This window comes from Otolemur garnettii, unplaced genomic scaffold, assembly GCF_000181295.1.
Source record: "Otolemur garnettii isolate 467f Iridium unplaced genomic scaffold, OtoGar3 scaffold00018, whole genome shotgun sequence".
Classification (NCBI taxonomy): Eukaryota; Metazoa; Chordata; class Mammalia; order Primates; family Galagidae; genus Otolemur; species Otolemur garnettii.
Window position 1 is genome coordinate 21,861,182 of NW_003852413.1, and position 9,757 is coordinate 21,870,938.

Sequence of the window (9,757 nt, forward strand, 5' to 3'; positions counted from 1 at the left end):
TGGCTGGCGCCTTAGCCGGTTGAGCTATAGGCACCGAGCCAGCATATCTCTGTTTAAAGCAGCCATACTTTGAGTTCTCAGGAGCCATGTCTGGCTAGTGACTACCGTATTGGACTGTGAAGCAGGAGTGCCATTCTAACATTTCATATTTTTGCTTTATTGAGCCTTTTCAGCAGTGGAATTTAAGTCCTTGGTATTTGGGGAGAGGGAAAAACATGTTAGATCTGTGCTGTAAGTATGAAATACCCACAGGATTTAGAAAACTTAGTACAAAAAAAGAGTGGAAAGTATCTCATTACTAATTTTTGTATGATTACGTGTTGAATTGATAACATTTTGGATATATTGGGTTAAATTAATTTTGCCCCTTTTTACTTTTTACAAATATGGCTAGTAGAAGATTTAAAATTGGATATGTGGGCTCGGTACCTATAGCTCAGTGGCTAGGGCGCCAGCCACATACACTGGAGCTCGCGGGTTCGAACCCAGCCTGGGCCTGCCAAACAACAATGACAACTACAACCAAAAAATAGCTGGGCATTGGGATGGGCGCCTCTGGTCCCAGCTACTTGGGAGGCTGAGGCAAGAGAATTGCTTAAGCCCAGGAGTTTGAGGTTGCTGTGAACTGTGACGCCACGGCACTCTACTGAGGGTAACGTAGGAAGATTGTCTCAAAGAAATAAAATAAAATAGGCTATGTGGCTTGTAATCTATTTCTACTGGACACTGATGCTATGGATTGTTATTTGGTCAATGCAAGGACTGCTGAGAGATACTGCCCATGCTTTCCTCAACATGCGCTTAAGACCTTGACCAACTGATGCCATCTTCACAGTAGCAAGGGGATCATTCTGTGTCTGTTCTTTCCAAAGAGGGAGGAAGAATTGCCAGAAAACCTGATCCTGAACCACTGATCAGCCATCGTTGTTGCTGCTTTGAGGACAGAAGACCTGTGGTTTTTGTCACCAGTTGGCTCACTCATTTTTATGAAAGCATTGATGCGTGATTAGGCACTTCTTCATACCTTCTCTGAGAAATAAATCAAGAACTCTAGTTGAGCGTGTTTATGTGTATTCAAGTCTTTCATTAAATGTTCTCACTGTCCCAGAGAACTGTCTTATTTTTTTTTTTTTTTGAAGACAGAGCCTCAAGCTGTCCGGCTGGGTAGAGTGCTGTGACATTACAGCTCACAGCAACCTCCAACTCCTGGGCTCAAGAGAGTCTCCTGCCTCAGCCTCCCAACTAGCTGGGACCACAGGCACCCGCCACAACACTCAGCTATTTTTTGGTTGCAGCCATCGTTGTTTGGTGGGCCTGGGCTGCATTCGAACCCGCCACCTTAGGTGTATGTGGCTGGCACCTTAGCCACTTGAGCCACAGATGCTGAGCCAGAACTATCTTAATATATCTTGGTCTGTACATATATTACTCAATCTTTAGTTCTTGCTCATAGTTATATTTAGAAATTCTTTTTTATATGTATGCATACCTTTTTTTTGGAGACAGAGTCTTACTTTGTCACCCTAGGTAGAGTGCTGTGGTATCCATAGCTCACAGCAAACTCCAACTCCTGGGCTCAAGCAATCCTCTGGCCTCAGCTTCCTGAGTAGCTGGGACTATAGATGGCCGCCACATTGCCCAGCTATTTTTAGAGATGGAGTCTGGCTCTTGCTCGAGCTGCTCTTGAACTTCTGAGCTCAAGCTATCCACTACTTCAGCCTCCCAAGTAGCTGGGATGACAGGCATTAGCCACCATTCCTAGCTTGAGCTGAGTGCTTTAGGAATATTATCTCAGTAGCCCTGAAGGATGGGAATTAGGATCTATATTTTATAGATGAGGAAATACAGAAATCTGGAAGTTAATTTTTGAACTTTCCGTATCTCTGATAGATCATAGATTCTAGAAATTGGTATCATACTTACTTGTCATCTCAGTTTAAAATAAATAGTGATGTTCCTTCCAGAGGTAGAGATGGTGAATATGTATGTCATGTCCTAAACTGGGAGAAACATGTAGGCATCCTTCCCAGAGCATCTTTATCCCTACAGACCTGACAGCTGTGTTGGGTAGATGGGGTATTTCTAGTTTGTCTACTCCTACTGGGGCATGTGGTGACCATATGAACACTTTGGTTTACAGTTGGGACCCTTGATTCCAGCAGGATGGCCCAGTGGAATCAGCTACAGCAGCTGGACACACGGTACCTGGAGCAGCTTCATCAGCTGTACAGTGACAGCTTTCCCATGGAGCTACGGCAGTTTCTGGCCCCTTGGATTGAGAGTCAAGACTGGTAAGTCCTTCTTGGGAAATTCCCCAAATTGTGTGCCAAATCCCAGCATCTGTTTTTGGTTTGAGTCAAGAGATCTGTCCTAACTTCACACTTTGCTAACTCTTTCATTGAAAAACTCACGGGTGCAGGTGACAGGAAAAAAGTGACAAGGAGATAAAGAGAAGCTCCTTTAGTCTGGTAAAGCATTTTCTGTCTTAGAAGGACATGTGGGCAACTGTCTTTTGGCACATTGAAACAGCCTGGTTGGTGGTAGATGTTCTGAAGGTTGATTTGAGTCTCCTCATTTACTTGAGGAGGTCCTCTGTGTATTCTGATACCCTGGAGGTATAGAAATAGTTTTCATATGAGTGAGAATTCAGTTAGGTAGAAGTTTGGGTCTATACTCATGATGAGGGAAATAGACTTCATTCATGGAGGAGATAATCTCACAGTCTAGCAACTATTTCCTTCACATTAATGTATTCAGATTCACCTACTAATTGTGGTTTAATTCAGAGCAATGTTATTAGGACCTAATTTTTCTAGTGTACATACACTGATTTGGTGAAGGGCCACAAAGGTGATTTAGAGATGCTGGAGATAGCCCATGGCAGCTTGGGATTGTTTATTTATGCTAATGATCTGACCAGTTACTGAGAGGTGACTGAGAATTTAAAGCAAAACAGCATTATCTGTCTATCTTGCTCAAATATTTTATAAATATAGACAATGAAAGTGGCTGATCATATTTGGAATAATTGTTAACAATTATCAAATTGATGACATTTATTGGTGCTGAACAAGAGACTCTAAAATGATGATCAGATTTGTCTTCTTTTTTTCTCTCAACAGTGTGTTGTGTTGTGTGTGTGTGTGTGTATAGGTGACAGAATCATTCTTTATTGTTATTCTTTTTCTTAGGGCATATGCCGCCAGCAAGGAATCACATGCCACTTTGGTGTTTCATAATCTATTGGGTGAGATTGACCAGCAGTATAGCCGGTTCCTGCAAGAGTCGAATGTTCTCTATCAGCACAATCTGCGAAGAATCAAGCAATTCCTTCAGGTGTGATAAGAAGCTCAGTAGGAGAAACTGGGCCTACAAAGTAGGGTGATAGCTTTTTTCCCTGGGAACATTTCTTTTCTCTATTTGCTAAGTAATCAGAACCTATCTTGTATTTTCAAAGAAGTAATTAGCCCTTTCTCAAATTTCTATAAACTTACCCTGGAACACCATAACCTGAGATTCACTTCTCTTGTCACAGTAGACGTCATGGTGATTGTTATGTCGATTTATCTTACTATGTTAGCATGTTAATAACATAATAGTAACTGGTCCCCTCAAACAAGATGATTCCCACTGGCCTTAATGGAATACTCCTTGACTAAATCAGGTACCTTTCTGTAAGCTGAGGGTAATTCACAGTCCAAAAACTAAGACTGATGTGCCTTCTCTCCCAGTAGTATAGCTCATCTTAACTCATCACCTTTCTTTTTCTCTCCCCTTTATCCTCCATCCTCCACTGATTGCACTTAGGCTTCAAGGCCTTTGTTCTGTTTCATGTAATAATAAATGTCATGCTTTCCTCAGTTGACCAGGAAATTAGTTTTACGTTAGCAAAATTCTATTCACATCTTCCTAATCTGCTGCTGATTTTCACCCTCTTTCTTTCCTACTTACAGAGCAGGTATCTTGAGAAGCCAATGGAGATTGCCCGCATCGTGGCCCGGTGCCTGTGGGAAGAGAACCGCCTCCTCCAGACTGCAGCCACTGCAGCCCAGGTGAGACCTGAAAAGGAACAAAGCACCGTGCTGGGAGAAATGGAAAACCAAACAACTTCATAATGCAATGAAATAGAAATATACTTTAAAGAGAAGGAGAAAATAGGTCAGTAGTCATAAAAATACATTGAAAAAGACTTAATAATTTATACCTCCTATCCCACCCAAAAAAGCCAATAAGCCCAATGGTTTAAAACTTTGGTTCCAACAAACATGAAAGTTACAGGTGGTTATGATATTGTTCAAACTCTTCCACAGTATAGAAAAACAAGAGATGTTTCTAGCTTATTTTGTAAGGCTGATGTAATCCTTATATTAAAATCTGCAAACATAGTATAAGTAAAGAAAGTGGTTAGAATGTTTGCATTCTTGTGGTTAATATTCTAGGAATGCAAGGATGGTTTAACATTATAGGCTCGGCGCCTATAGCTCAACCGGCTAAGGCGCCAGCCACGTACACCTAAGGTGGCGGGTTCGAATCCCCAGCCCGGACCCGCCAAACAACAATGACGGCTGCAACCAAAAAATAGCCGGGCGTTGTGGCGGGCGCCTGTGGTCCCAGCTACTTGGGAGGCAGAGGCAGGAGACTCGCTTGAGCCCAGGAGTTGGAGGTTGCTGTGAGCTGTAATGCCACAGCACGCTACCCAGGGGGACAGCTTGAGGCTCTGTCTCCAAAAAAAAAAAAAAAACATTATAAATACTTTTCTTTTTTTGGAGAAAGGGTCTCATTCTGTTGCCCAGGCTGAGGTACAGCAGCTCACTTTATAGCTCACTGCAACCTCAAACTCCCAGGCTCAAGTGATGCTCTTGCCTCAGCCTCCTGAATTGCTGATACTATCACTTTACACCACCATACTTGGCTGATTTTTTAATTTTTTGTAGAGACAGGGTCTCACTGTTTTTCTCAGGCTGGTCTCAAACTCCTGGCCTCAAGTGACCCTCCCACCTCAGCCTCCCAAAGTACTGGGATTACAAGGATGAGCCGCTGTGCCTGGCCTTGTCATGTTCTTAAGTGTCTGGTATGAGTAAAAGTACTAGGAACTAGAAAGAAGAAAGGATGTAATCCCTGCTACCTGGGGGCTGTCAGGCTAATTGGGATTATAAGTACACAAACATTCAAAGTGAGAAAACACAGAGGAGGATGTGTGTCATATTGTCTAAGGAAGTTGAATAAGATTTCACAGAAAAGCAAAGATTTGAACTGAATTTGAAGGTGAGCAAGTTCGGGTATGCTTGGGCAGTCGTGTGTGCCAGGGTGCGCAGACAGCATGTGGAGAGGTAACATTGGAAACAGGCTGTGTGGGGGGAAGAGAGGGTAGTTCAGGGTGACTGAGGCTCAGGGAGGGAAAGATTAAGTTGTTATGAGGTTGTGAAATGTCTTTGTGGGGCTGGGCTGTTTATACTTGGAAGCAGTGGGAGCCAATAAAGATTTTACAAAGGTATTAGAGGTGGGTTTCTGTGGGTGATAATTAATCACTTCTGTTTCACTCTTTTAAGTACAGTACCAATTGAGAAATAGACATGGTAGTGGAATATAGATCAAAACATGAACTGTATTGTTGGTAAGACTAGACTGGAAAGCATGGCTTGAGCAGGTAACTGTAGGGGCTTTCCAGCGCCTGTCCCCTGAGTTAGATCTTGGAGTGGTGAAATTGAGTCTGCACAGCAGCACCTCCCCAGACTCCATTTGGAGCTTTAGCAATTATAGACTAAAACCCCTCAAATGCAGAGGGACAGGCCTCTACAACTGCTTCTAGAAACAGGCTCTTGCTCCTGCCTCAGATGTGCCTCAGGAAGGCGAGAGTGAGAGGAGGGAGATGCCAGCTTAAGTGTTGGGCTCTCTGGAGATCTGTATGTGCACAGCCTCTGTCTTTCCATCTCCCCTCTCAGATGGGTCACTCCCACTATGGGGAGATTATGTAGGGGTAGGAGTTGCCTTCCTGGAACTTGTAAGAAGTTTATATTCTGTGGGCTTGGTTAGGGACAGTGGGAAAGAGAGAGAGAGTGGTTCCCTCTAAAAATGGCATGTTCAGCTCTATGCTGGAGATGTCTATAGCAGTGTAGAGAACAGATCAGAAGTGAGAGATTAGAGGAAAGGAATCAACAGTTGGGGCCTGAACTCGAGCCACTGGTAGGGGAGATAGATTTGAGAATACAGAGCCAGGAGGAGTGGTGACTCAGTGGGAAAGCAAGGAAGAAGTCGGAGACCTGAGGATTTCTAGCTACGAAAACCGGGTGGATAATGTCTTTCCCTGACTCTCAGTTCTGCTCCATTGATTGCCACAGTGGAGCAGAACTGAGAGCCACAACCATATTGTCTTTACCACTGTAGCTTTTGTATGATCTTTGGTGTCAAAAGATGTCTCATTACTTTTCATAGGCAGAGTGTATTATATTTTATTATTATTATTATTATTTGAGACAAAGTCCCATTATGTAGCCTTCGGTAGAGTGCCTTGGCATCACAGCTCACAGCAACTTCAAACTCTTGGGCTTAAGTGATTCTCTTACCTCAGCCTCCCAAGTGCTGGGACTACAGGTGCCTGCCACAATGCCTGGCTATTTTTTGTTGCAGTTGTCATTGTTGTTTTAGCTGGCCCAGGCTGGGTTCAACCCACCAACTTCGGTCTATGTGACTAGCACTGTAACTACTGTGCTACAGGCCAGAGGGTGTTATTTTTAAAATCCATGCACTATTTCACTTTTTCAAAGTTACCACCCTCTCCTTCTCCCTCAAGATACCGTATTCAGTATCTTTTGATATGAAATTTTATCCTTGGGGCAAAATTCTTATTATTTTTTTTAATTCTTTCTTTTTTTCCTTTGAGACAGAGTCTCATTCTATTACCCAGGCTGGAGGATAGTGATGTGATCGTAGCTCACTGTAACCTGGAACTTCTGGAGGATCAAGCGATCCTCCCACCTCAGTCTCCTGAATAGCTGGGTCTGTCGGCCTATGTCGTAACACCTGGCTATTTTTGTTTTGTTTTGGTAGAGACAGAGTCTCACTGTGTTTTCCAGGCTGGTCTCTAACTCCTGGCCTCAAGCCATCCTCCCACTTTGGCCTCACAAAGTACTAGGCTTATAATCATGAGCCCAGTCTCTGAACTTTTTGAAGGCAGGGATCATGTCTTAGTATAACATGTGGTTTCCTAGTGTGGTACACAGAATGGGTTTACAGATGAACTGTGGGAAACAAGCCTGTGACACAGGTGAAACTGAGGGCCTCCCTGGGGCCATAGCACCACTGCCTGTTTTCCTTCCTCCCACGGTGGCTGTAGCCTTTCAAGTCAAACAGGATGGGTAGGTAGGGTGCGATGGAGACTGGACAGTGGTATTTTTCTCCCCATATTTCATGTGTTTACATGTGTGTTGACTCCTTTTTTGGCAGCAAGGGGGCCAGGCCAACCACCCCACAGCTGCAGTGGTGACAGAGAAGCAGCAGATGCTGGAGCAGCACCTCCAGGATGTCCGGAAGAGAGTGCAGGTAAAGCAAGTCCTGGGCAAAGAGCCTTTTGTTGGGGACATTGCATGTGGTTCCTTTTTTGAGATCTTGGCTTTATTTTAACTCTCAGAAACTTTCTTTTCCCTCTTCCCAAGGAAATCTTTTTTGACTTCTGCTTTTGTTTGTTTTAAACAGGATCTAGAACAGAAAATGAAAGTAGTAGAGAATCTCCAGGATGACTTTGATTTCAACTATAAAACCCTCAAGAGTCAAGGAGGCAAGTGAATATTAGAGACGTTAGAATCTCCTATAGAAAGTGAGTTTGTGTTAATGAGTTTGAGGACTTCTTACGTGTTTAGCCTTTATGGTGGTAGGAGGGTGCAAGGGAGTTACTGGTGCCTAAAGGAGCCTTATTATTAAGAATAGGAGTATTCCCTCGGGTCAAGGAGTTTCTTCTTCCTCCTCAGACATGCAGGATCTGAATGGAAACAACCAGTCTGTGACCAGGCAGAAGATGCAACAGCTGGAACAGATGCTTACCGCGTTGGACCAGATGCGGAGAGTAAGGACCATCGCTCACCCCACCCCCCTCTGTCTTCCTTACTTGCAGGATTTCAGCATCTCGTGGCAGAAATTGGTTTCTAGGAAGTTCCTTCTCTGGAATTGACTAAAGAATGTGGTTAGAGATGATCTGAGAAAATGTTTTCTGATTTTGTTTTGGTTTCCAACCAGAGCATTGTGAGTGAGTTGGCGGGGCTTTTGTCAGCAATGGAATATGTGCAGAAAACCCTCACGGACGAAGAGCTGGCTGACTGGAAGAGGCGGCAGCAGATTGCTTGCATCGGAGGCCCTCCCAACATCTGTCTAGATCGTCTAGAAAACTGGTAAAGGAGGAGAGACTTTTTTCTTCCTTCTAGAAAGCTCTGTTGAATTACGATCATAACTAGAGGCCCCTAGAGTTAGTGCTATATTTCTAGGTGGGGACTCTTACATATCCAAATTTAGTCCAAGAGTTAAAGTTTTTAATTTGTTTGAACAAATTTATTTTTACAGAAATGTATGGATATTCCTATATCCTAAATATGCTTTACATAATGAGTTAAGGCTTTTAGTTGAACTGTATTTAGCACATGGACTAAATTTTTAATTTTAAGTAATTTGGTAATCAAAAACAACTTTATAAGGAAAAAAGGTTCAAGTATAAAAAATCAATAAAGAAGGATTTTTTAAAATCTAATTATCAGAGGTACCAGTAATTAAAATTTTGGTGACCTATCACTCAACATCTGTCATTATATAAGTATAAAGATAGAAATCTATAAGTTTACTTACATTTGTGGTATGTATGCTCTTTATATACTCTTTTTAAATTTTCATTCAGCAAGAAAAAAAAAATTTTTTTTTAAGGCAGGTTTTTTTTTTTTTGTAGAGACAGTCACTTTATCGCCCTCAGTTGAGTGCTGTGGCGTCACACTGCTCACAGCAACCTCCAACTCCTGGACTTAGGCGATTCTCTTGCCTCCAGCCTCCTGAGTAGCTGGGACTACAAGTGCCCACCAGAACCCCCAGCTATTTTTTTGTTGCAGTTCAGCCGGGGCCAGGTTTGAACCCGCCACCCTCAGTATATGGCACCGGCGCCCTACTCACTGAACCATAGGCACCACCCGATTGAGGCAGGTTGTGTTTTGTTGCCCATGATAGAGTGCAGTAACATCATTGTAGCCTGCTACAACCTCAAACTTCTAGGCTCAAGGAATCCTCCTGCCTCAGCCTCCCAGTTAGCTAGGATAACCAGTACATGTTACCATGCTTGGCTAATTTTTTAAATTTTTCCTTTTTTTAGAGATGAGGTCTCACTATATTGCCCAGGTTGGTCCTGAACTTGCCTGAAATGATCCTCCCACCTCAGCCTCTCAAAGGGCTAAGATCAGAGGCATGAGCCACTGCACCCGGCCTATCCAGCAAATCCTTATTGCGCACCCTTCATGTGCAAGGCCTTATAGTGAGCATGTTACACCAGCTTAAAAAGTTAGGAGAAACTTGACATAAGGGGGGGACCCAGATACATGGAGCATGAAACTAGAAACTTGGATATACATAAGAATGCCTGTGTGTTCAGGCAAGTGTTAATTTACTGAAGGGAGTTTTAAGTGCTTCCTGATCAGGAAACCAAGAAGCTTAAGTGCTGGGAATGGGAGGCTAGAAGTGCCAGAGGGAAGTCTGGGACCTCAGAAATTCCTACAACTGTCCTCCTCTCCCT

General features: G+C 43.2%; 1 protein-coding gene across 5 annotated transcripts in view; it reads left to right on the forward strand.

The window, feature by feature from the left end:
- Positions 1–9,757, forward strand: part of STAT3 (signal transducer and activator of transcription 3) — a 65,524-nt gene that overhangs the window by 34,186 nt on the left and 21,581 nt on the right. For 4 of the 5 annotated variants that reach the window (XM_023511114.1, XM_023511117.1, XM_023511116.1 and 1 more), the window contains exons 2-8: positions 2,141–2,291; positions 3,192–3,336; positions 3,954–4,052; positions 7,444–7,539; positions 7,693–7,774; positions 7,965–8,059; positions 8,230–8,381. In XM_023511114.1, the coding sequence (XP_023366882.1) occupies positions 2,164–2,291; positions 3,192–3,336; positions 3,954–4,052; positions 7,444–7,539; positions 7,693–7,774; positions 7,965–8,059; positions 8,230–8,381 (797 nt within the window). In that variant the 5' untranslated portion in view covers positions 2,141–2,163. The remainder of the gene's footprint in view (positions 1–2,140; positions 2,292–3,191; positions 3,337–3,953; positions 4,053–7,443; positions 7,540–7,692; positions 7,775–7,964; positions 8,060–8,229; positions 8,382–9,757) is intronic. The other variant, XM_023511115.1, reaches the window with a different exon arrangement.